Raw genomic sequence first — 26,842 nt, forward strand, 5'->3', positions numbered from 1 at the left:
ATGGCACTGTCACTTGCTGCTTAGCCACCTCTGGGTATCCACAGTCCATCCTCCTGTCTCTCCCCCTCCCTTACGTTTCCTTCTTCCTGTTGTAAATTTTCAGAGCACAACAACTTTCCCCTCTTTTTTTGTTTCCTTTCTTTTCTTCATTCTCATTTTGATTTCTACTACCCCTTAAGGCCAAATCTTTGTCTGGGTATTGTTGTTTTCATCGTTTCTTGCTTTCTTTCTTTCTTTCTGTGTTCATTAATGTTTATACCCCACGTATTCTACTTCATGCTTTGATCTTTGTTTGTTTGTTTTTACAGTGGAAGTAAACGTTTCCCTTAAGGTAATAATGGCTTCAAGTGATGGTTGGGATGCTGAAAAAATGTGAGTTTCTGCTCAAAGAGTGTTCTTGGCATTACCATGATCGTGGGATTTAGGCTTTTCAGTTCTTCTACTTTGCTTTTTTCTTTTATGGCTCTCATTGTATCAAGAATATTTACTGCTTGAATTTTATGTTTGTTTGATTTGGGGGGCAAAGGCTGGACCTTTACTTGCACGATTACTTGATGAAGAAAAACATGCATGAGACTGCTACAGCTTTCAGAAAAGAGGCTGGTATTTCTAACCGTTCTGTTGGTATGAGCTCTTTCGTTTTCATTCTTTTTTTTCCGCATTTCCTTTCTCTCTTGTAGCATATATATTCCTTTAATTAAACCTATTTCTAATGACTGATTCTACAGTTATATATTTTTAGTATATAATTATCGATGTTGGAAATGCTTGGCATATATTTTTCCTTTCAAATGTCTTGAAGGTTATACAGTTGATGAAATTGCATCTATATGTTTATCAATGAGCATTAATGTTTCTGTTCTCTTTCTCCAAGAACAAAGATATATAAACCAATTGGTTTAATTTCTTCTACATAGTCTTTTGTTACTTCCGTTTGCAAGGCTTATTCTGAATTTAGCATTAATGCATGAAAGCATTAGAGTTTCCCCTTTTTTTTTTCAGATTATTTTTAAAGTTCACATTGTTGCTATAAATCGTGTAATTTGCTGATTGGAGTAAAAGGGGTCATTGTTTTCAGTGATTGATTCTCCCCAAGGGTTCTTACAAGAATGGTGGTCAGTATTTTATGACATATTTGCCTCAAGGCCACCAAAGCATCAAGAGGACTCTGAGGCAGAAACCTCTGCTAATAAGGTGATTGCTTATGGGATCATGTTGAGCCAAAATTTTTATTGTAACTCTATAAACTTATGTTGTGCTGTTTGTCCATTTCTCAGGCTGAAATATTGGAGAATCAATCACTAAATTTGCGTTCAATATTGACGCCATCAATGATAAGTCAGCAAAGGCCTGAACCGGTTCTTATTCCGAGAGATTTTGATTCCAGTTTGCGTTTCCTTGAAGATAATCAACTGAGGCTTCCAAGCTCCTTTGCAGCCAGTTCTAGGTATACATATGTTTTAATTGAACTAAAGGTTTGTATAATTGACAATCAGTTCACAGTCACTTTGGCTTCTTTATGTCCCCTATATCTACACAGGACTTATTATGAAAACTAAGATATTATTATGGAATACTCGACTTTTTAATAGACAAAGAGTTTCACCCTTTGGCACATATTTCATGATTCACTGCAATTTGAAAGTAGAAACGATTATAGGAAAATTTTTCCCATTGAAAAAGTATGATCTGGATTAAGAAAGCAAGTATATACATGATCATTCATGCTGGTGAATCGTAATTTGCTTCATTGTTAAATTGAGAGTTAATTTTTTCTCTTTAACATTCATTCATGTATCAGCCGTCAGCAACAACAGATAAATTTTGCCCACCATCAAGTTAAGAGGGTATGTTCTGAAGTATCTACTTGTGTTCACAAGAGCACCAAGTTATTATGAATTTCAGTAAATATAAAATGTTCATCAATGTGCAGGAACACAGTCACGGCATTGCCTTGGGGAGAACCATTCCTGCAAACCCACTCACCCCCTACGGCACACAGAAAGGCATATTTCCAGCAACTGGACCTGACACTGCAGGTTAGCTTGGCCATCTTTCTGATTTGAGTTCATGCAGTGTTAATGCTGACAAAACTGATCGTATCACATGACCTTTGCAATTTCTAGTTATGCTATACTATTCGAGGACATGTGATGAATTATTCATATAAGCTTTATTTTAACAAGACAGGAGATGCACGCAGTGTTGCCCTTGATTATTTATTTTGTTAGCATTGTAACATTAGATATGTTAGATATATCTGATGCATGGTCTTTTTCTTTCAGGATTGAATGACTCCATCAACCTAGCACCCCTTAATGGGTGGCCTTTGGATGTAAGTGGCATGTTAAGTAACTGTTTTTGGAGCCTTGCTAGCACCAATTTTGTGTTCTTGTTGATTTAGTAGATGTTAAGTCCTTCCTAGTGTGAATAGAAGTGTGCTTAAACTTTCACTAACAGTTCTTTAGTTGAGCCTGGTTACCATGGTTTGGAGATCAGCCTATCATATTTAAATTTACTCTTTCAGGCATCAAACTATCAGCGACAACTTCAGATATTGAAGTCTCAACCTGAGATATCAGCTCAAGGGCTGTCACATATGCCCAGAAACCTGACCCCTACTTTTCCTGGAAGCTCTGCCAAATTCAATTACCGTAATCCTATTCTTCCTAAGACTGAAATAAATGGGAATAACAGACAGGTCAGTTGAAACAGTGTCTTAAAAATTTTTGGGCCACTTGATTTCTTTAGAAGGTTATTATTATTTATTTTTTGTAAAAATGAAGTATTCTGCATCTAATGGATGTGTTACCAGATACCCTTTGTAAGATGCTATGATGAGATGCATGACTATTTTCAGAATCAACCCTCTCCGTTCAATAAATATGATGATCATAAATTATAAAGAGATCTTAGAGGAGTAATTGCATGTAACATTTAACTTGAATGCTAGTGTTTATTAGTTTTATTTGTTAGAAGCTCATTAACTCTCATTTATAAAAAACTATCATAATTCTTTTCCTCATTAGTGACTGATTGGTGATGAACCAGATGATGATCCAGACGGTGCAAACTGAAGAACAACAAAACCAACATAATATGCTACAGCAACAGCAGGTAACATGCGAGTCATCAGCTTTTGAGGAAAGCTAATGCTAATGCTTTCCCCAACTTGGTAGAAAATCGTGGTCAAATGTATGAGTCTATGTGCATGTCTAGTATGATATTTATTCTTATAATTGTATTTGCTCTGGATCAGACCAGCAGAAAGAAGAAGAAAGTATCACATTCAAGGGTGCCAGATAAGAAATTGGTATGCCATAAAAACTTGGGTAAAGCTTTTCCATTTTCATCTGGCTGTTATATATGGGGATTTATTCCATGTCAGTGGAGAGTGTGATAATATTTGCTGATCTACACTCGCCAGTATGTACTTTTTGTCTATATCTGCTTCATGATTGTTGCCTTCTTCATGGAATGTCCATCTGCAGGATCGTATCACAGCTGAGAAGAATAAACCTGTTGATGACACTGTTGAGTCCTTTCTGTCCCATGATGATGATAATGTTGATAGTACAAGCAAACCTTTCAGTGTTTTAAGACACCGTTCTAACCCTTCCAATGAAATCGAACAAAAAGGTAATTCTTTTAAGAATAGACAGAAAAATGCTTTGCAGGTCTACTTTTAATAGGTACTGATGCAATGGAAATGAAAGATAAAAGACATCAATCTTTACAATGATTGATTTATTCAGTAGAGAAAGTGCAACCAACCCCCAACTGCCTAAGCACTTCCCAAGTCTTTGCTAGCCTCCCCTAACCATGTTGTATTGCAGAAAAATACTTAATAGCATGGGAAGACTATATCTGGTTGTAACCCCTAATCCAGGTTGACAATGAAAGCTTTCTCTCACATCCCTTTCCACCAAACTTGGTGTATATTTTATATATATATATATATATATATATATACTTATATATATTTTGTGCTGGGTCGTATGAAAATAACATGAACTCTGTCAGTAAGGATGCAGTTGTGGCAGTATAGCAGTTAAGATATTACTCAGTAATCCTAACACAATGATATGTCATCACTGGTGTAGGCTTCACCTTTGGAGAGGTTAGTTGCCTTCACTCAAGCAAAAGCAAAGTCTTGTGCTGCCATTTTTCATCAGATGGGAAGCTTCTAGCTAGTGCTGGGCATGAAAAGAAGGTAGTATCAACGAGTAATACAGGTTTTTGTTCCCAATATGTTGTACAGGCTTAGAGCTGATTATGGTTTTCTTCTGGCAGGTCTTGATATGGAATATGGAAACTCTTGATTTTGTTAGAACTTCAGAGGGCCATTCTCTTCTCATTACTGAAGTTCGTTTTAGACCAAGTTCAACTATATTTGCAACATCCTCCTTTGACAAAACTGTCAAAATATGGGATTCTACCAAAGTAACCATTTTCCTTCGGAACTTCAGATATTTATTTTGTATTTTTCTAAATTTCTGCCTGCTTGTTCAGAATGAAGAAAAAAAAGGCTGTTGTATGCAATTCATGTCTCTATAGGATGCTGTTTTTCCTTGTTTGGTGTTATAGACAGGCGGACTAGTTGCTCTTATTTTCCTATGATTAGCCAAAATTGATTACCACAGAGTAAATGTTAGGTCTTCATTTCTTTGCTATTGCAGCCAAGCAAATCACTTTGCAAGCTTGTGGGGCATGCTGAACAGGTGTTGTCATTAGATTTCCATCCTAGAAAGTTGGATCTCCTTTGTTCCTGTGATAGTAATAATGAGATGCGGTTGTGGAATGTCAACCAACGTTCTTGCATGCATGTTTCTAAGGTCAGATCCTCAGCCTTGTATCTGTTAGAATTTCTCAGAAACATCAAAGTTTACTGATAATTCAGATTAGAAAAGTTTCTGGTTTTCTTAGTTTCTTGAAAATAATGCAGCATTAAATCACATTAGACTTATGAGGATGTCTAATTTGTGGTGGATTGTGAAATTTGGTGATGCTTCTATCTCTTGTAAATTCTTCTTGTTAATGCATTTCAGCCAACTTTTTGAAAGGCAGTTTATGCTTATTAGCAAAAATTGCAAATGGTTAAAGTTTGTCTTTTCAGAATTTTTCAGTTTTAAATGCTTATAGTTTTCTATAAAATAAATGTTCGTTGAAAGGAAGTTTAACATCAAAGTATTCCTTGTCTTGCATGGCTTAGCTTTATTCACCTGCTCATTTTTCTTGGAAAATATTTAGGTACTTGTTGTTAGCAAACTTACATCTGGTGTTATCTCCATTAGAATTCTATGTTCTCAAACTTAACCCTGCTTTCACTTACCTCTATTTCGTTGTGAGTTGACTGCAGGGAGCTACTAAACAAGTTAGATTCCAGCCTCAACGAGGAAAGTTAATTGCAACTGCTTCAGGAAATGTTGTCAATGTAATTGATGTTGAGACTGACAAGCCCCAGTTCTGTTTAAAGGTTGATTCACTTTATATGTTACTAGAGCTCTACTCACATGCATCCAAGTCCATTGCCTCCCTCCTGTCTGAACGAATTTTATATTCTTTCAGGGACATAACAAAGAAGTTCTTTCAATTTGCTGGGATCCAAGTGGCAGCTATATTGCCTCCGTCAGTGAAGACAGTGCACGTCTTTGGTCAATGATTGATGGGGAATGCATACACGAATTGTGTTCAACAGGCAACAAGTTCCAGTCCTGCACATTTCATCCAGTGTACTCACTACTCTTGGTCATTGGTGGCTACCAGGTAAAGTACTCAAAATATTATTGTTGTCAGTATTACTAAATGCAGTTTATATACAGCATTCTCAACAAATGCTGTTTATTTCTCATATGTCTGGAATTACGTAATAACTAGCTTGCAAGCCATTTTTGGTATAGATGTTTATCATGTCTTGATGTGTTAACATATACACAAGAATGTAAGTGAACCTCTTGTTCAGGAAAGGGGGTTAAGAATAAATTAAACAGAAACTAGTGGTTGCATTAAAACACAAGGTTGACTAATTCCAATAGGCTGATACAACTAGTTCTGTCTTGGCCTGATGTTCAGTATATATCTGCGATCCTGTTGTAATCTTTGCTGATATTCCTCTCTCATGAGATCTAATTGTTCGAATTTTGTCAGTCCCTTGAATTATGGAATCCACTTGAGAGCAATAAAACATGGACAGTTGAAGCACACAGTGGATTAATTTCTTCACTGGCAGATTCTCTACAGACTGAAATGGTTGCCTCCGCAAGCCATGACCAGTGCGTTAAGCTTTGGAAGTAATGATGTCTCTTCATGAGAATTCATGCAATCTGCTGGAACCAGTGGCATGTGTACATACGGAGCATTTTTTAGAATGAAGAAGTTAATGGCAACAGTAAGTAGAGTAAACAGCCAAGACAAGTAGCAGAGCAGAAAGATGCACCCCTTTTTGCGGCAAAATATTGAAAAGTATAGATGGACTATATTCTCAGATCTAATCATATTACCTACAGGCTGAAAAAACTACAACCAAGGTTAGAAGAATGAAACACAACTGTAGCATAATATGCTGCTTTTTTCCTTCTTTTTTTTTCTTTTCTTGTTGGCTAAGTTTTGAACTTTAGATCCTCTCCTTTTACACAGGAAATGAAAGAGTATTAAAACTGGTTGTTTTGGGGGTTATTTGTGCCCAATAAAGCATTTAATAGTTTAACCTCCACAAAAGAAGGTTACTCCATATTTTCATCTCAAAGCAATAGAGTCTTAAAGACAAAAGCATATGGATTTAAGATGTTCTTTCCTTTGTCAACATGAAAGGTTGATCTAATTCATCGAAGTTATTTGAGTGTGTAACTTCTATTAACATCATCTTCATCTAGCTCAATGTCCATGAAACATTGATCCAATAATAAAAGACAGATTGAGAGCACGCCCGTACAGTGCAATTGTGAATCAATAGCACGAGGAGTATCATTTTACGGCCATTTGTCTTATATGCATTTCCTTTCTTTCTCCTACTTCAACCAGCGCAAGTAAGCTATGCTTCAAATGGAAAATTGGGTAGTATATGCTTCTATGCAGCGCTTGTTTCTCCTCACCATTTTTGTACGTTTTGGTTAATGAAAGCAACTAGCGAGAACCAGAAAGAGTCTTAGTAGGTACTAAAGGGGTCTTATACAGGGTATTATAAAAGATATTTCTTTTAATTACTATAGCTAAGTGCTAATTCGTTGAACGTACCTTGGGGTGACCTTATATATAACGATACGTCTCATAGTTGCTTCTCATTTTAACATGCAAAAAGTAATCATCTCCTTTCTCCTTCCAACTACAACCGCAACAGAGCTTTTTGCTTGAGATGGAAAACTGGGTATTTTCTCCTTCTTTCTTTTGCTTTTCTTGCTCAATTTCTTCTGTAATAACTGGTAGTGTCTTTCTTCATATTGGTTTCTCTTCTCATTATCCCTCTCTTTAGACCTTTCTTTGGTTCTTGTTGAATGGACGTTAATAATCTAAAACATGCGCACATGCATTTCTTTTTCCAATTATTGTTCTCCTTTTCTACAAGAATCAAACAGAGTAAGTAGCTGCTAAATTGCTTTACTCGATTCCTGAACTTGAATCTTATATGAGAACTTATGGTTGGTTTCGAAATTTTCGTTTCTTGGGTTGGACGTGAAATTTTCCTTCTTGGGTAGGAAAAGAAATGTTGTGTTATGCCATTCATGATTCTTGACATGAATTATATTGGTTTCTCTTCTTTTCTTTGGTTTCTAGTGAATGTTTGCATCGGTTCTTGGTCATATACGTAAGCCACAATTCCTGTCTGTTCTGTTCTTTTCTTGCTTTATTAGATAGCTAAATTGAAACCTAACAGTTTGGCCAAGCAGAAGTAGTTTTAGAATGCTAACACGCTGATTTGTAGGAGAATACTAGTAATTAATCTTAATGGGCTCTAACCACGTTGATCTAGAATGGTACTTTAGAGGGTTGTTGAGCAAATCTTGATCATATTTCCTTTTCCTTAGTCTCCGTTTGGATAGTTTGCTGTGCAGATGATATTCAGAAACCTTCATTTTTATTATGTTTGGTGTTCTCTTTCTATAGAAGACGAATATGCTATTGAACTTCATGTTCTTTTTCCAAGTTTTTTCCTCATCTTTCTTCTTAATAAACAGGACATAGCCATCACACATGAGTTTGTCCATGAACTTTTTGAGGCTTTTATTTGTATTTTGGCATTACGCTTGTAAAACCTTATGTTATCTTCATGAATGTGCTTCGTTGGATTCTTAAACTAAGAAAATTTTACCCGTATATTTATTTCTTTTCAGGCTAAAAGAGTGAATTGCAAAATGGAACATGGGCCAATGCATCCACCTGTATCTCAAAAGATACATTGGCAACCTGACCTCCCAGTCAGGCATTTTAATTACACCCGAAGGATGCAAAATATTCAAGGGGATGGTGCCTTGGTGAACAGGAAATCTTCATCTGTTGTAACACCCTTGCCGCCAGCTTTTGCAGGAGCCCCATTGGAGAACCTTAACGATCCTGTTCTGATTGATTTGGCTGCGACAGGTATTGTCAGGACAACAGTTGCTCCATTTGAGCGAGTGAAGCTCTTGATGCAAAACCAGAACGGGATGATCAGGTCAGGTCGGTTGCCCCAACCATATAATGGAATATTTGACTGCTTTGCCCGAACAATCAGAAATGAAGGTATCTTTTCCCTTTGGAGAGGCAACATTGCAACAGCCGCTGCATATGTTTCCTCTAAGGTAACATCCACCAAAGTTGTTCTGTAAGTTGCTGTCCTATTCTCAGGATTTAGAATTTTGTAACATCTTACGCCTTTATGTGCTACAGGCCATACATTATAAATCCTATGAATATTTTGCAAGTCGTATAGATAGCTCGTGGAGTATTTTTGAGGTAGTAGCGGCAGGTGTTTTTTCTACAGCTGCAAATCTGTTTCTTGTTTATCCATTAGTTTATGCTGGAACACGCATGGCAAATGATGTCAAAACTGCAAATGAAGTCAAAACTGCAAATGATGTCAGAACCACCGGTTACTCGAGCAATAGGCAGTTTAATGGTATACTTGATGTGTACAGAAAAACTCTGAAAGTAGATGGCATTTCCGGATTGTTCCGTGGATATACCATGGCAATAGCTCAGGTTGGTGTGATAACAGCGCTATCCGCTCTTTCAAGGCCATGGTATCAGCATTTGTCGATCCAATCGCAGGTCAGTGAGATTTTTTCTTTTATGTCATTAAACTGCAGTTTCATTCCAGCATGTATCTTTTTCTTTTTCCCAAAAGATTCTGAATGTTGTCTTTGAATCTTTGTGTCAAAACACAAAAGGTGAGACTTTCCCAACAGATAAACCCGTGTTTTTTAGCTAGAAACTGTTTGTATGGATTTGATTCAATAGGTAACGTTGTCTGGTTTATGGTTAAGAAATGCTTGCCTTTTGCAGAACAATGATTTGGGCATAGCTATCTTGGACTGTGTGTTCGATTGTAGTGGCAGCTTGGCTTCCTACCCATTGGGCACCGTGAGTAGAAGGATGATGATGACCTCAGGAGAAGCTGTCAAATATAAGAGTTCACGGAATGCATTTGCGCAAATTTTCAAAACTGAGGGTTTTGAGTCCTTTTATAAAGGTGCAGGGGCAGATATCCTTGTAAGTGCTGCTTTCAAGGGTTCCGCGTTGTTACTGCCTCACCTATATGCTGCTTATTTTGCTGCAATGGCGAACTGGGGTGATGGCAGCCAACCTGGTTTCGTTCTCTCCATTAAATGGAAGAAGGACCGGGATAAATGACAGGGCAGTGACGGCAGCAGTCAATTCAGTCGTGATGGATAAAATCCTAACCCTCCATTCATTCCAAGTTCAATTTTGACCTTCTTTTCTGAGCTGAGAAACATTTTTTTCTTTCGTCTTTTGGTTAAACGAAGCTGGGAAACTTGTTAAATTGACAGAGTAGCAAGGAAGGTATAATATCGGTAGGTTTGATTTTGACACAGCGGTATGGCTTTCCCCTGGCAATAACTAATTCAGTTCAGTAAGCTACTTCTGCTGCGGTTTCCTCTACAAAAATTCTTCTGCGTATGGGATCGTTATGAGAATTTGTGTCGTCGTGACATGTGCCAGTGTGTGTTACATATTTGCAATATTTCATACGTCTACTTTCATTTCATTGCTCATAGAACTGTTAAATTTTGCATTGCTCTAAACTTCCACAACCCTTGAGCAGTACCCTGACAGTCTTCCTTGTTGATTTAAGTTCCATGCAGAATAAACCTGGATGGTTAAACTCAATAGCTAAGATTTACAAGTTTTAAGATTCTTTCATTGCTGTTGTGAATAATAGTAAAGAATCCTGGCCAGTCGGCATAAGATGCAAGTGCAAGTGCAAGAGAGATTAAGGGTTTGCTTGACGCTAGAGAAAATATGAAAACACCGAGAACATTTCTGTAGAGCTCAAACTAACATAACTATAGAAGCCAAGTTTTGGCCGCAATCAAAACAGAAAAATGTCCATGTTTCAGCATTCAAGTACAAGATGCGATTAGCTGAGAAGAAGCTATTCAGTACAAGAGGTGTTTGAATGCATTTCCATAAAATTTCAAAATGCAGGATCCTTTAACAAGAGTCCTTTTTATGAAGGTGCCAGAGCAGGCAGTCTCAGTTGCTGCTTTCTACTATTGCAAAGAAGAACAGGTCTAGGCATGGTGGTGACAGCAGCTATGCTTCAGCTAATGGCTTCCAGTTTTACCATTCAGCCTGCAGTGATAATCTTAACTTTTAACTTTATATTTTCCAGGACAAGATTCAAAGTGAGTAGGGTAGCCTGGCTCATGCTTAGATTTTACCGGCACATTGTCATTGCAGATTAGATTTTGCAGACTACAATCTATAAATTGACATTCAATAGACTTGGACTCAGAAATCAATGCAAAGAATGCCAGCCAATATCAGTATTGCTTGAGCAATGAGAGTTTTTGATTGACATTAGAGAACATATAGAAAAGGAAAATGTTAATAGAAGCTCAGAGTAACGTTAATTGGAAACAAATTTTCAAAAGATTAAAAGGCAAAGCATCAATTATAATCAACAAAAGAAATGTCTAAATCTTGTAGTTGGTTGACTTATAGTACCAAAGCCTCATGTACAGAATCTACATTGCCAGAAGAGGATGAGGGTAAAAGGTGAAGCTGCTTACAGGACCATCACTTCCACAGCTCTTCCATGGGGATCCCTCGTTCTTGAGCAATGTCACGGAACTGCCTCATTTTCTGCACTGCAACAACTGTGGCTCTGGCATTGTTAAGGGCATTTTTACTTCCAATTTGCTTACCTAAAGCGTTCTCAACACCTGCCATTTCAAGAACAATTCGCACAGCACCTCCTGCAATCACTCCAGTACCAGGTGAAGCAGGTCTAAGCATCACCTTTGCTGCCCCAAAATCACCCTCAGATCTGCCAACCAATTCCCAATGAGATTAATAAAAGCAGATTGGCATGCCTCTTTTTACCATTATATTATTCCAAGTTAAGTCAGCTCCCATGGTGATATATACCTATGATCCTACTAAGTGATCTGAAATAGGGATAACAAGGTTTCTCACATGGGAAATCATTGTCTACGTTTCAACATTACAAAGCCTGCCATTCTTTAACTTCCAGCAACTGCAAAAGATTGTAGGCTAGATACTTTGATATAGATGCTTCAACAAATCCCTCAGACATGACTAATCTATCGAGTCTCATATGATTCAATTGAAATTACAAGAACTATAGAACCATAATTCATATACATTTGCTACATTAAGCCTCAATTAGGGCCTTTCAGGTTCAGCAGAAAACTTATGACCAAATTGTATCCCAGATCACAACACATCAATTACCATAGAGGAAGAGTTTAAGGGACCACTATTAAAGGTTTAAAACGTATTCACTGCATAAACATTTTGAAAAGAATACAGTCTTAGATGCTACAAACTAATTCTATCACTCACCAAAAACTCCAAACTAGAAACAAAATAATCGATCTAAAAACTAGGAATCAGGAAATAAATTAGTATAAACTACATAAAACTCCAAAGCATTACAAACCTATCCAATTAATGAGCAAGAAATGCTCAGGGAACCTCGATTAAACATAAAAAGCAATCATATTTATACCCATGAGGCCAAGACAGAGCAGTTTCTCTTTCACTAAAACAACCCCAGAGAGAAAAGACAAATTGCATCATTCAAACAACTCAAAAAAATTACTTTTTCCAATGAAATGCCATGCCCGAATTAAACCAATGCAAGAAATTAAACTCCTTACCGGTGTGGGAAAGTCAAATACTTTGTCATAGGAACAGTGATAAGATTCCTCCTAGCATTCACAGCCGATTTCTGGACAGCAGCAATAACTTCCTTAGCTTTCCCAACCCCAACACCCACTTGTCCTTGCTTATCACCAACCACAACAATAGCTCTGAAATGCAATTGTTTCCCTCCTTTAACCACTTTAGTAACTCTCCTAACTTGAACCACTCTTTCCTCAAAGCCATCCCTTACCTTCTCTTTCTTAACTTTCCCAAACGCACTTGTTTTCTTCACTTTAGAGTCCATCACGTAAACATCGTTGCCTAAAACGGAGACTCCACTGTAGGCTGGGCCGTAGAGCTCCTCATAGGCACGGCGATTTCGTCTTCGGTTTCGTCGGGGCCATCGTCAAAAGAAGGTGGTGGGGTGAACCCTTCTGGGGGCGTTGGAGGGTCAAAGACCACGTCTTCTTCGGGGTTGACGTTGTCGAAGAAGGAAGTGTCGATGTCGGACGCTTTGGCATTGGTGTCAGCGAAAGGGAGGGAGAATGAGCGGGAGAGAGAAAGGGTTTTAAGGGTCTGAGGAAGAGGAAGGAAGAGGACGGAGTGGGTGCGGGAAGAGTGAGAGAAGAGAGGAAGAGAGAGCCGGGGCTGCTGCTGCTGCTGCTGCTGCTGCTGCTGCCATGGATAAGTGAAAAAGAGTGAACGGAAACAGAGGGCTTATCCCCAAAAGAACAGCACAGTCTAAACGGGTCGGGAGACGATGTAAAAGCAAAACTCAAACTTGCTGCCAATGAACCCATCACCCAAGTCGGAACAATTTCAATCTGGTGCCATGTTGGCAAAAAAATTGTACATTTGTACTTACATCCATGAAAATTACAAAAGGCCAAAAAGGTCGGAAAAAAATACAAAAATGAGAATTTTTTATTTTACTGTTGTAATATGTAATTGAGTTCAGTCATAGTTTAATTGCAATTACTAAAAAAAATTTTAAGATTTGTTGTACAAACCAAAATTGTTTGATGTATTTTTGTCTTAATCCTTTTATCACTTTGAGTTTTTTTTAATAAATTTATTTTTTTCATTTTAATCATGTTTTTCATGAATTTCAATCACCTATAAAGGGAAATTATAGTAAAATTTCCATTTATAATTTGAAATGCTATGTTGTTTGAATAATAAATATACATGAATATTTGATCTTGACATTTTCAAAATTTTACTGTTAAATTTTCTAGTTCGAACATTAAAAAGTTCGACCTCATGGTATCAATATAATGTATTACTCCTTTTGTCTTTTTTTTTTTTTTATCTATCCTTTTTTTTAGATGTTCGTAAATGATTTTTTTTCCATTTTTAGACATCTAATACTCTTATTTCTTTTTAATCTAATATACATTAAAATCAAAATTTTTATTTTTAATTAATCTTAATGAAAATCAAGGAGGGACAAAGAAAAAGAAAAGAAAGCACTACATGTTCATAAATATTATGATCAAGACAGAGTAAGACAGAAGTCTAAGTATAATTTTCTTTTATTTCAATCCCGTTTGGGATATAAATTTAAGTTGAAGCAACAAATTAAGCATTCAAGCAGGCACACATCTAAGCAAGAGAAAGATTCAAAGTTCTCTTTCCTAATGCCTTTCAAAACCAAAAAAAAAAAAAAAATTATTTCCTATACCCTTCACAAATCCAGAAACAATTATGTATCCAAAAATAAATAGAAATAAAGAAAAAAAGAAGAAGAAAATTAGTTGACTATGAATCTCTTTGATCCCATGAAGCTTGCTACTGACATGCTCAAAGTGAAAAATTGTAGTGATTGACATCAGGTAGCATATCAAGACCGCCATAGCAGTCGTCGAAGTTGCTGAGCTGAAAATCATCTACACTCTTGGCCTTACCTCGTAACAATGTTGACGAGGTTTGTAGTGTAGTTGCAGCTATCGGGGTGTAGGTTTCCATGCTAGCAACGCCGTCGGCGTCGGATAGAAAACTCTTGGCTTCCTCAGGCAGTCTATGTGAATAAGCAGCGTCCATAGACAAAGACATAAGGTCGTTAGTTTCTTCTTGTTCCTTGTGTTTGAGCTGTTCTATAAGTAATTCTAAAGATGTTTCTTCCTCATCTCTGGATTGGCATGTAAAAGGCAAGTACATATGGTGGTGGTCGCTGTTGCTGTAGTAGTTGGTTTCATTGTCGGAGTGCTGATGATTGCTTGGAGGCTCGGCAGCAATAATCCTTTCCAACTTTATTATGGAGAAATACTGCTCCACCTCGGGTGGGAAAAAAAAAGGGAAGATACTGAGTTTGAGTGCCATGGCACATGCAGGGTCAAAAGTATAACAAAGAAAGTTTTCAGCATGCTGAATTTATACTCCTCTACTTCGTGCAATTAACAAAGCTAAGATATGCTATTTCTGCATTATAAATTATTGGGTGTTCTTATTTCTCTCTTATGCTGTCAGAAGTTGAAAGAGGAACGCTGAAAAGAAGCATTTCCCCCATTTTCTTCAAACTTTCAACAGATTTTGTCTATATATGAGTTATGCTGTCAAGGGGAACGTGCTTATGCAAGACAAGCTGATGAAGATAGGTACGGTTGTGATGCCAAGACCAAGTCTATGACCTGGTTTAGTCCAGCTCAGCTGCAAAGGGGAGCCGTTGCTCAGCCCCACAAAGCTGCAGTGCTCGTGCGAAGCACGTGCAAAGTCCTAGCTGTCTTTTAGAAAGGCCAGTCTACTGCCAACACATCATCTGTTACGTGTCATTTAAGGCTATGCCTATTTTAATCATTCCAATCCTTTCCCCCATTCTTGTCCTTTTCTCTTCACATCCTTCCAAAGGGGATATATCAAAGGGCATTACTGTCCTCCAGCTAAGCTAAAACATCTTTTTTACCCTTTCCTTGTTCCAATCCCACTATTAGTTTTTAAACAAAATCTTGATTACTAGTATCATGGTAATAATGAAGGAAAGACTCACGAGATTCTTGCTTTCATCCTCATAAAGGGTAAGGGAATCTCCAATTTCCAGTCCATTTTGCTTTACAAAGTCCCCTGGTAAATTGCAAATGAGATTATGAACATAATGAAATTGTAAGTAATAACAAAAAGAAAGGGTTTGGGGCTGAACTAAGGGTCAGTTGGCTTGAAGGGTTTTACCAGTGTTTTCAAGCACATACATTCTACTCTTATTATTGGACCAGAACCTGTGACATCAATGAAGAAAAGCATTTCTATGTGGGTTTAACATCTTTAAGTAGCATATCCAAAGGAAATAAAGATACTACAAAAATGAAGTACCTGCAATACTTACTTGTATTTAAGGGTCCACACTTGGTTAGAGTATACATCTTTGATCATTACTTGGATGCCTTCTTTGTCAGAAAGAGTTGGAAGATTTCCCTCTGCCTCTCTCTGATTAAATTGCAGGAAGCCACGTTAGATAAAGCTCAAACACTAGAGGCTATGACACTTTGGAGTAGAACATAGAGGAAAAAGAGATTGGATAGACAGAAACAAAAAGAGCATCATTTGTAAAATATGAAACAGCATGCAAGATAGTAATAATTGTGCTTGCTAAGTAATAGCATTGGAAGATAATGCCTTTACAAGATTACTAACTCATTCTTTTTCCTTTTACTGTATATTTTGTGCAACAATCGAGCAGTCAAGAAAGGATTGATTAGTTATTGCTGCAGTCTAGATGACAAGAAGTTGCAGTAGTTAATGAGTGGAAATGAAAGAATAGTCATTGGTTGGCTCTTTTACTTCTTTCTCTTTTTTCAAAATTCACTTATATCTTTGCAGGGGGTAAAAAAAGAGAATATATAGATCTGAAAACCAAACAAGCAGGATCAGAGGTGGAAGAACTGGCCTTGAGAATACCCCTTATGGATCAAGTAAACCTCACCTTTGGAAGGACAATTCTCCCAAGGGACCCAACATCACTGTTCTTTAACTCTTTCCTCAGCAACACTCTCAGTCTCTGCATCCCAAGTTAAACAATCTCACTCATCAGTCAAGAACTCAAGATTATGAAAACAATATGCCCAAACATCATTAACTGACAAGGAAAAGAAAACAATCTAAAATCGCAGATTAACTCTTTTCAAAATGCACCTTGTTGTCTGGTGTGCGAAACTTGTACAGATCCCGTTTAGTATCATTGCTGTTATTCACATCAGTACTATTGTCAGCACCAGAGCTGATCAGTCTCCTTACATCCACTTGAGTTGAAGCCCCTGAAGAAGCATTTCTTTGCAAGCTAAGGCTTCTTTGGCGTGCCAGCTTTCGTTTAATCCTTGCAACCTTTGTTCTATAAGGATCCATGATTCTTCTCTCTTGCTCCTTCGATAACCCGTCTGTTTGCATGAAACATGATCCTTGCACCCCATTATTAGCATGAATCGAACTGGATACCCCATATTCAATACCATTCTGCCCAGAAAGAAAGGATACATAGGATATGCTAAAGAGTGACCAGCCTGCTCTATGGGATGTCTGTATGGGGGTTGCAGGCTTTGGAAGGTGCTTCAAACTGTGGTGGATGATGAAACTGAGAGTTTGATGCTGTTGATAAGGGTGTTGAAGTGAAGTTTTTCAAGTTCATTGGTTCATAGATGGAAAACTCTGAATTCTGAGACCAACCCTTGTTTGGTTGCCTCAGGGTGGTATTGGTGGTGGGGGTAAAAGGTGTGTAAGAGTTTTCCATCGGGACAAAGGTGCAATGTGATGATGAGTCTAGGGGATTGAAATGTTGGTGATCAGAGAGGGTTGATGAGAGTGTACTTTGTATGTGTTCTTATTTTGTGTTTGCAGTGAGTACAAATCTGGTTCAAGAAGGTCGTGGGGGATGTAAGATGCTACCAGTAGGGTGAGTCCAGGTGTAAAAGGTATGAGAAACGCGTCAAGTGGTGCAGAGGGGTCGGTGTGGAGAGAGAAAAGGCCACGAAATTGCATATAGAGAGGGTAAAAGAGAGTGAAGAGGGAGAGGTTGCCAATGGGGTGGGGTGGGTGACAGGTGGCCGGCGAAAGGTGGTTTTGGGATACTCATCTGACCACTGAGAGAGCTTGAGAGAGAGTTGGCGCCACCTTTGGTTTAAATGTGGCAGTCTTGGGCTCATCCTGCACAAAACACCATGCATCCTTGGCTAACTCAAACTAATATCCATGGCCTTGTATTAATTCTGTAATCTCTCTCCAAAGGCAACCGTCTGCATTGAACTATATATGTGGTTGGTGGGTTGGGATATTTTGAGTTTTAAAACTTTATAAGAGGAAAAGTGCGTGATTTGATAGTATTGCTATTCCATTGCAGATGGCTTCCTCTTAAGAGGCGAGTTGTCCCACAATCTTGCATTAAGATTAAAAGTCACCTGCAAAAATAGCAGACATACTACCTAGTCTCTGTTTCTTAAATGATAAATTTAAGTTGTTCTAGTAATAGAAGTTCGGATAAAAGTGTGTAGTCTGAGGGTTTGAAGTTGATTATCTTAAAATCATGGGGAGATATGTTGTGATCTCTAGCTTTTGTTTTTTCTAAATCGGATTTAGGTAATGCCTCTACTGTGACTAAAAGCTCGTGGAAAGGTGAGTCATATGGTAGTGAGGCTGAAATCGAAGAAGGAATATCTGCTTCCTTGAGGGTTATCTTAGCTGTTTGTTTAACTTCACGGTGTCCATTATCCGCTCCACTGCACTGCCATTCGGACGCCATATCCAAAGCTTCAGTCCAGTTCAACCTGTGGAAAAGAGAAAATTATTCTTATCTGATACAAGTTTGACACATTGAAGCGCTCAAAAAGAACTAAAAATAGAAAAAACTAGTAGAATAAACACATCGTCAGTTTCATGAGGTGGGCATTTCGTCTGTTGTTTCATGAACACAAATGAATGCCAGTGGTAGAATATATATATATATATATATATATATATATATATATATATATATTATGACTAACATTTACAGAATGCTTTCTTAACTTCGAAGTCTAGGATTTATGGCGGAGCTAACTCATAGACAATATTCTGACTCCCAATTCATTGAAGACGTTTCTCTGTCATTTCAGCATACTTATTATCATTCAATATATGTTGCCATATGGCTAATCTAGTGTAAGAGATTGTTCTTCCTGCTCGGGTGAAAACAGCAATCAGGAATGATGGCAGGGGCAGATGCCAAGTATGAAAATGTCAAGAATCAAGAAAGGCATCCAACATGAAGGTATGAAAACAAATTCTGAGAATTTATGGTTAAAATTAACCTCAAACATGCAAAGTTACAACAAAATAGGTATCTTTATGAAAGAATGATCTTTGCATGAGCATAAAAACTTCTGTGTGAAGATGAAATACGGTATAGCATACAAGCATTGACAATTTCATACTCTGCACAATTCCTCTCTGTTGCTAAGCTGATTATAAACTTGGATTTCGGTCCATCATTATAATGTAGTGCATTAGGTATAGCTTGTATCAATAAAAGCAAAAACAGCATAACCATATGCTTAGCAGGAAAAGTGATATTTGCCTTTGTGGACCTAACAGTATGCACAATGTTCTATCTTCGTTCTAACATAAGCCCTTGAGTAAGAAATCTTCAGTTCAAGAGCAAAATCCTAAGATGAGCATGATGTTTCAAGACATGCATGTACGTTTTGCTCAAAATATATGGCATATGCAGTGGTAACATGAATTTTAGTAATTTTTTCACATTTATGTCTCCCATTTAAAGGAAGAAATAATTGTTAACCTCTTACTATCCTTATTTCCTTTTCCTTCCTAGCCTTTCCATTTGAAGTTTCTTATTCTCACTACATCATATCATCCCATATACAGAAACAGATCTTACAATAAGGTATCAAATATCAGAAAGGAGTGGGAGGGGGGAAGAAGCGGGGAGTATAAGGTAATGCCAAGCCAAGATCAAGAAAAAATGAAGCTTTACAGGTAGTGTTGACTCTACCGACAGTAATAAGTATGCACAAACGTGGTCCAAAATTATGGCAGATAAAAATATAGAATGCAAATAAAGGCTGTAAATTCTAAAATCTGCAATGAAAATGTGAACAGGCAGCCTTAGAAATTGAAAAGCAGGCATATAGAGTTTTGACAAAGAGAACTTAAAAAACAACTTAATATGTTAGCTACCACAAGAATGCTAGCTGCTTAAGAACTGCCATAGCAAAGACAAGCCTGATCATGGAGAATTTTTGCACTTACTTACAGAGCAAGTCACAATTCTCTGTTTGCAGTGGAACGATAGAGAAAAGTCTCCATGTCATCAGAAAGGACCTCTATCCATTACTTATATGAAACTAATGGTTCTACAAAATTATAAACTTCAAACTTTGAGGATTTTGAAACAAGAGAAGCAAATTTGGTAGTGTACCAGACAAGGAGCATTTCAGGAAAGAGTAGAGATAGATGGGCTTGTGAGGCAATACAGGCACAACCTTGAACTATATAGACCAGGAGGAGGAGCTTCATGCAACTGAAGAAGCCTAGGCAGCAACACCTGCCTAAGGTGCCGATAGCTGTCAACATCTAGAATGTAACGCTAAACACGTTGAATGAGTGCCATTATTTTCACTCCACGAAGACAATATTACGTAAGGGGAATCACTTTATCATTCATGTCCACTTCCTTATTTGCACATTCTAGAATAAATATACAAAATACTTGCTCAGAATCAGAGATTGACAAGCATATCCTACAGGCCTGTTCACACTGGTGTTTAGAAATATCATCTTTTGTAGACACCTATGCAAGAGGAGGTTCAAGAACTTTGGCTTTTCGCACAATAAACTAGAACAGCAAGGTAGCATTACAAATAAAGATGGCAGAAAGATATGTATGAAATGGTAATGGATTTGGCAGTCCTTAGAAGCATAGAGGAAGGAGGGGAAGATATTGAAAAGCTCTAACTTTAAAAAGGAGGCTAAAACTGTAAGGGGGTATTAATAAACAACATTTTAAGTGATGATCAAAGGTGGAGCTCTATGACCAGCATCTCATTAACCCTTTATACAATCTGATCTCTGGTTTCAATAGTTTATCTTCAGACTAACTGTTCAAAAGGTCACATTAGGCACCTTCCTATAGTGAAAAAGCTTATAATTGACTGGTGCAGGACCAAGGACCCTCTTCTAAAGCTTTATTTGTTAAGGTTTTCTAGCATCAGGATCAGTGTTGTTATTTTGAAAATTGGAATGTATAATGTCATCCTTAAACAGGCTCTACTTCTATATATACACTGAAGTTACATCAAGTCAAAACATACAGCCCCTTTCATCCCTAGTATATCTTTCACTGAAAGGTATCATATAGAAAAACTATCACAGTATTGAAGTATTAGCTATGCTGATATGTAATATCTGTTTGTGTGATTCTTTCACTCTGAGACCAAATTACATCAAAAAATGAACACCCTATCTCAGCAAAGCACTTGAATCCGCTCTCTGCATTAAATTTCAACTAAAGAAAATTTAAGGACAATTGTGTATGTCATGATTATTCAATTTCAACAAATTAAGTATAATGAGAATAACATTCATAATTGGTTCAAATTAAGAGAAGGGTTGGCCTGTAAAAAGTGATAATTCCCTTCATGGCTTCAAACAAGAGAAGTAAAATAGATAATGGCTTAGAACTTGTATGTTTTTAGCACATAAAGTACTACAAATAAAGGATAAAGATAAAAGATAGGTACCACATATTTGAAAGTGCTGATCATGTGCTTTCTCTAACCGTATTCTCAGCAGCATTGGCTGAATTGCTGTGATATCCGAGAGTGCATTTGACTATCTGATTATAGCCTCCCCTTTTTGCTGTCTTGTGTTGAATACCATTTGAACCGTTACAATCGCTCAAAGACAGAGTATGGCATCGGTTTGACATCGTTGCGGGCCATGTGGGTCGGTCGTGCTTTGATGTTGAAATGAAGTTCTGAGTTGAGATTGAGGCCCAAGGCCCTGGTCCAGACTCACAAAAGTAGATCTCCCTAGGCCTTGGATAAGGAAACCAATACGACTAGAGAAATGTAATGGGTTATCTACTGACAGAATCGACCCAACAAAGCTCTATCCCTTGGGCCAACGTATGTGAACCTAGACCTGACTTTTCAGGCTGGGTCGATTTAGCCAGGGGAACCTGGACCCTGGGGGCTTGGAAGGTGTTTTGGAAATGAAAACCATGTGTTGACTTGTTGAACCGAACAAGACCCTCAAAAATTACACATGTCCAACACGTGGCATCCAATGCTATGACATGTCAGTTAGGCTGCCACCTGCTTCTTCTCTTCCTCCATATAGTTTGCATGGCTAGATAAGAAGAAGGAACTAAGGAAAGAGAAACTACCTTAAGAAGACACCGTTCGAAGAAAGTACAGATCCTCAATCATGGCAGCCACGTTCATAGCCAAGAGCGCGATGTTCCGTCTTTCGAAAGCGTTTCCTCGAACTTCATCCCTAAGATCCTCCCACAGTCTCACGAGTCTGCTTCACTACCACCGGCTGCAAACACCAAGAGGTAAAACCAAAAACTTCACTTCGAATGTATTTTGTGGAGTTTTCAGTGATGATTTCATAGCTAAACACTTTCTGGTTTGTTGGTGAAGCCGTTTGCGCTGATTATCCTAGAATTGGTCTTTTCAATTTCAGGGCAGAAATGCGTATGAAGAAAGAGACCCAAAAGCTGACATGGCCCACAGGGGAAAGGATTATTCATCATCATCAGACGCAGAAGCTGAGATGGCCTATGTAGCTGAAGATGACTCCGAAGCAGCCATAGAAAGAGCAAAAGAACAAGCACGGGAAGCGAAGGAGAAAGCGAAAGAATATGCACACAAAACTAAGGAGAAAATAAAATGTTATGAAAATTATCTAAGAAACAACAAAAATAAAATTCAAAAAAATCAAGTAAATAGAAAAACATGGTTTGGTTTTTTTTTTACTTTTACAAGATAAAATTATTTTTTTATTATTGAGAAATTAAAGTATAATAAATTGATTTTTATGATTTCTCAAATCAATTTAAGATTTTTTGTACATTTTTTCTCAATAACCTCTTAAGAACACTTACTCAAATCACTTTAATTCCATCTAAAGTAAAAGACAAAGTTACAAAATGTCTCTTTTCTATAGCTCTCAAAGCATTACCTCTAATTTTAAAGTTTAAAATTTATTTTTATAATATAAAAGTTTAAAATATAATATAATTAGAACTTAATGTGAAATAAAAATTTTAAAATCATACAACTATTCATTATTGTATACAAACAAGAATTTTAATTAAATAAGATTTAGAATACTAGTCAACTTAAAACTTAAGAAATCTTCACCTTTGATTTGAATTCAAATTTCTTAAAACTTCTTCCACCAGTCACACTTAATTGCAACTTCCTAACTCCACTTACTTTCCAACACCTTAGACAATTCTCTAAGCATAATACTTTCCAAATCATTGGCCTTTATAATTATCACAACTACACATACTGAATCAAGCATGATCCTACACTTAATTTCATAAAAAGGCCAATGCACCTGTGTAGCAGTCAAATCAAGTGCACTAATTGACTTCGAAAAGGGACCTCGATGACCCTTTCAATTCACTACTGACAAGATTCTTTGTCCTTTCATCATTGTCTACACCATGGGAACCTTTCATCACCTTCTCGACAAATAAAATCTCACTTTGGTAACTACCATCTCCTCAGCACTATTCTCATCCCTTCGAGGCTTCACATTCTAGATGATATAAGCCATTATATAAATTTTCCCTCATCAGGACCATGTCTCCTTATGTGACTTTTACCATTCCATCACAAGCAGAATATCTATAACCTTTGGAGTCTAACAGGCTCAATAATATTAGATTCTTATGCAGCTCTAGGACAAAAGCCACACCACCCAAAGAGCATACAACCCAATTAAACATTTTGATTTTCACCACTCCAAGACCCATGACATTCACTATTGACTTATTACTCAAAGTTAAATTTTCACCCACCCCTTCTTGAAGTAAATCAAAATAATATTCTTAATAACATATGTAAGTGGTAGAAGCAAAATCTAAATATCAATCAGAATTTGCATCTATATTTTCTGAGATTGGAAGGACATCACAATCATCCCTTTCAGCAATGAAAGCACACTCACCTTTATTCTCGTTACTTTCATCCCCTTTTGTAAGACAATCCTTTTTAATATGTCTATACCTTTTATATTGAAAGCACTGAACATTGTTGGATCTAGACTTGCCACCTTTAGATCCCATATCGGTTGATTTCCTCTTACAAACCTCAGTTACTAATGATAAGCCACTTGGATTTCTATCCCCTTCCTTACTTTTCTTTCGAGCTTCACGAGACATTAACGTTGCTTATTTTTGTTCTAACGTTATTGTATTCATCTCACATATAAGATATTCCACAAATACCTCATAAGAGTCTAGAAGTGAAGTCAGGAACAACAATGCCTTTTTCTCTTCGTCCACTTTCACATCAACTTTCTTCAATTGATCAATGTTCCCATCAAATTCATTTATATATTTCATGAGGTCTTCAAAGTCGAAAAGTGCTCACACACCTTTGCTCCAACTCTACCTATTTAACATCATTCATGTCATCTGGTTACTTTTCTCCTTTCCTAGCAAATGGCACATTAAACCTTACTGCACAAGGAGATCTTTCATCCTTTTTTACCACTGCGTAAAAGTAGAATTCCCATCAAACTTCTCAATTAAAAAATTTATAGAACTAGTAACTTTCGACATCCTTGTTGAATTTTGAATTTACTGAACCTGAAGCTTTGATACTAGTTTCTTATGAAAATTGCTCAAAAAATAACAAAGATAAAACCCAAGAAAATCAAACAAACAGAAAAACAGAAGAATTTACGTGGTTTGGCCTCTTACCTATGTCCACGAAGTGAAATTATTCTTTTATTATTGAAAAATTAAAATACAATAAACTGACCTTTATAGTCCCCCAAACCAACTCAAGGTCCTTTGCACACTCTTTCTCAATAATTCCTAAGAACACTCACCTAAACTACTCTAACTCCATCTAGAGCAAAAAACAGAGTTACAAGGTGTCCCCTCTATACAGCTCTCAAAATACTACTTACAATTCTAAAACCTAGAAATCCACTTTTATAATATAAAAGTTCAAAATAGAATGTGATTAGAACTCGATATAAAATAAGAAGTTTAAAACCATACACCTATTCAATATTGTATACAAACAAGAATCTTAATCAAAGAAGATCCACAATTCTAGTTAACCTAAAACTCAACACAAAAGAAATTACTGAATCGACGGTTGAGAAAGCAAAAGAAGTAATGAATAGAGCGGCTGAGATTACCCAAAGCACCAAAGAGAAAGCGAAACAGAAAGCCAACAAGTATGCTCATGAGACCAAGGAGACGACAAAGAAAGGAATAGAGAAATCATCCAAGACTATCCAAAGCGCAAAGGAAAAGGCCAAAGAATATGCGCAGGATACCCAGAAGACCACCTAAGAAAGCACAGAGAAAGCTTCACGAACTGAAAGAGAAGCTAAAGAAAAAGCACACGGTGTGAAAGAGAAGACTGAGGAGATTGCTGGTTCTTCGGCCACCAAGACCTTAGAGACAATGCAAAGTATTAGGGAGAAGGTAAAACAGATAGTGTAAGGAGCATGGGACGCCGTCAAGGGGACAACGTAAAAGATCCAAGAGATTGGGGTTGGAAAGAATGAGGAGGACGTGGAAGTGAAGAGGATGGATGACAATGTTGTGGAATTGAGGAGGCGTGCTAGAACAGAAGATGATGAAAGAAAGAACTGAAAAGAAGTTTGTTGGGTGTTTTCTCATTATCGTTCAAAGCAAATAAGTTGTGTGTGGTAGCCTAATGGTTACAATAGTGTTTAATTATGTAAGCATGGCAAGTTAATATTTGTCACGTTAATCTGCTAAAACTATCAGCATTTATGTTCAAAAATAGTAACGGTGCAATTAAATATGGAGGAGGAATATTGGGTTCTAATTCCTTTGTTTTGGTTCCTAAGATCTAACCGATATAGTAAGGGTTTGTCTGGATTTGATGGGTTAAAATCATCAATATAGTGTTGAATCAAGTATAATAGTGTTTGATTTAGATGAACTTTTGGTTCAAAAGGGCCATTGTCAACCTGATGGCATTGAATTTCTGGAGAGTGCATGTGGCACCAAGAGACAAGGCAAGCCCAAACAATGAACACGGAATACCCCCTGTTTACACCCTTCGAGTTTTGCCCTTTGTTAGGACTTACAATTCTTGGTCTAGCTCGAGCAGTGGCCGAAACACAAGCCCAAAAAAATAGCAAAGCAGTGATCCAGCAGCCCAAAAGAAAAAGACATGTTGGCCCGAACATCCCGTTTTTCAAGTCTCAGAAACAGGGAAAAAAGGTAGTGAACATGGTGATCAAATCCTGAACGGCGAAACACCAACAACAAGCGCCACCTAGCTGCCGAAGCCACCCCCACGTTGGGGACCACGTCCAAAGATGGGGTCCACAGAAATGACCAGTGCACATAAGAAAATGATGGACTCAAACACAGGCAAGCGTTTTTTCTTTTCATTTCTCCTTGACCACAAACCAAATCCCAAATGGAACGGAAGTGAAACAGATACGCTAATGTTTTGTCTTCAATGTGGAGGCCTGGGGTAGCAGTTGTGACCCCTTCCCTGTTCTGTTCTGCCCTCTCCTCTTCAGTCACTTGGCTTGGGGCACGTGCCCCTCCCGCCCTCATAACGCCCCCCATTTCTGTCAGAGTCAAAAATACTGACGTGATTGTTATTAGATTTTAACTTTGTACTTCAATACCATTACTACCCTTTCATATAGTTTTGTTTTTAGTGACTGTTGTTTGTATTAATGCTTCTAGAGCGAGCTAGTTACCTTAATTGGTACATCTGGTTGTATAAAAACTTAGGACCAAACCTTACATTAATTGAGATTTGATGGTCTACATTTCCTAAGAAATATAATTAATTTTATATTTAAGTATTTGATTTTAACCGTAAGTGTATATATTCAAAATCTCTTATTTCCAATGATAATTATGTATTATAAATTGATTACTTTCAGTAGATGAACTTTAATCTAAACCAAAACTATGTCAAAAAAATGGAAAATAGCTAATAAAAAAAAAATTAAACATGACGTTTTAAGTGAAAATTCAACTCACAATATTCTTATTATTACTATAATAATAATAATAAATAACTTGGTAGATATCATGAATAACATGGTACATATCTAGCACTATGCAGCGATGGAAGGATAGATCAAGTAGGAGTAGCTATTACATTGTTTAGGACTACATTTAATCTACTGTTACACTTGTAAACACACAAGGTTCACTGAAAGTGACTTAATGAATATGCAATGTAAAAAAGTATGAAAAAATTTCAAGATTTCCTTGAATGGAATTAACATAGAGAAACATTACAATATAAAAAATATAGTTTCATATTACTAAAATCAG

The 26,842-nt window shown here is 37.1% G+C and overlaps 4 protein-coding genes and 1 pseudogene across 6 annotated transcripts; 3 read left to right on the forward strand and 2 right to left on the reverse strand.

Annotated features, from left to right (window-relative positions):
• Nucleotides 1-313: 313 nt before the first annotated feature.
• Nucleotides 314-6,294, forward strand: LOC110424659 (transcriptional corepressor LEUNIG_HOMOLOG-like). Of its 2 annotated transcripts, XM_021439275.1 has the most exons (17): nt 314-372; nt 527-624; nt 1,079-1,194; nt 1,278-1,447; nt 1,802-1,847; nt 1,934-2,039; nt 2,286-2,335; nt 2,528-2,701; nt 3,052-3,117; nt 3,260-3,313; nt 3,492-3,639; nt 4,104-4,213; nt 4,294-4,443; nt 4,680-4,835; nt 5,360-5,476; nt 5,569-5,766; nt 6,148-6,294. In XM_021439275.1, the coding sequence occupies exons 1-17, from the start codon at nt 338-340 to the stop codon at nt 6,292-6,294; spliced, it is 1,941 nt and encodes a 646-aa protein (XP_021294950.1). In that variant the 5' UTR covers nt 314-337. The 2 variants fall into 2 exon arrangements, with proteins under 2 accessions (XP_021294950.1, XP_089641068.1); XM_089784942.1 differs by lacking the exons at nt 3,052-3,117; nt 3,260-3,313 and having other exon boundaries at nt 527-638; nt 1,063-1,194.
• Nucleotides 6,295-8,348: 2,054 nt separating this feature from the next.
• Nucleotides 8,349-10,253, forward strand: LOC110424678 (ADP/ATP translocase pseudogene; annotated as a pseudogene). Its single transcript, XR_016351753.1, has 3 exons — nt 8,349-8,774; nt 8,863-9,243; nt 9,478-10,253. The product of XR_016351753.1 is annotated as an ADP/ATP translocase pseudogene (transcript).
• Nucleotides 10,254-11,026: 773 nt separating this feature from the next.
• Nucleotides 11,027-13,095, reverse strand: EMB3113 (Ribosomal protein S5 family protein). The gene is made up of 2 exons (XM_021438779.2): nt 12,342-13,095; nt 11,027-11,485 (listed from the first exon to the last, which is right to left on the reverse strand). Exons 1-2 carry the CDS (start codon nt 12,629-12,631, stop codon nt 11,236-11,238), a joined length of 540 nt encoding a protein of 179 aa, XP_021294454.2. The 5' UTR covers nt 12,632-13,095; the 3' UTR covers nt 11,027-11,235.
• Nucleotides 13,096-14,089: 994 nt separating this feature from the next.
• LEC2 (AP2/B3-like transcriptional factor family protein) lies at nt 14,090-17,044 on the reverse strand. The gene is given in 8 exon segments (XM_089784955.1): nt 14,090-14,595; nt 15,314-15,387; nt 15,493-15,539; nt 15,647-15,747; nt 16,244-16,318; nt 16,453-16,785; nt 16,788-16,858; nt 16,861-17,044. Coding segments are annotated over 8 exon segments (1,350 nt in total). The 3' UTR covers nt 14,090-14,130.
• A 4,688-nt stretch (nt 17,045-21,732) lies between these two features.
• Nucleotides 21,733-25,159, forward strand: LOC110424336 (uncharacterized). Its single transcript, XM_089784886.1, is given in 3 exon segments — nt 21,733-21,936; nt 21,994-22,201; nt 24,612-25,159. Coding segments are annotated over 3 exon segments (960 nt in total).
• Nucleotides 25,160-26,842: the final 1,683 nt, after the last annotated feature.

This window comes from Theobroma umbraticum, unplaced genomic scaffold, assembly GCF_002168275.2.
Source record: "Theobroma umbraticum cultivar Fairchild unplaced genomic scaffold, ASM216827v3 scaffold_204.0, whole genome shotgun sequence".
NCBI classification, from domain to species: Eukaryota; Viridiplantae; Streptophyta; class Magnoliopsida; order Malvales; family Malvaceae; genus Theobroma; species Theobroma umbraticum.

Bases quoted from the DNA above. Each gene is read 5' to 3' on its own strand.
- LOC110424659 (XM_021439275.1), top strand. From the start codon at position 338: ATGGCTTCAAGTGATGGTTGGGATGCTGAAAAAAT. The intron at 373-526 runs GTGAGTTTCTGC...TGGGGGGCAAAG, and splicing joins GGTTGGGATGCTGAAAAAAT to GCTGGACCTTTACTTGCACG. The intron at 1,195-1,277 runs GTGATTGCTTAT...TCCATTTCTCAG, and splicing joins CAGAAACCTCTGCTAATAAG to GCTGAAATATTGGAGAATCA.
- EMB3113 (XM_021438779.2), bottom strand. From the start codon at position 12,631: ATGGACTCTAAAGTGAAGAAAACAAGTGCGTTTGGGAAAGTTAAGAAA. The intron at 11,486-12,341 runs GTAAGGAGTTTA...ATTGGTTGGCAG, and splicing joins TATTTGACTTTCCCACACCG to ATCTGAGGGTGATTTTGGGG.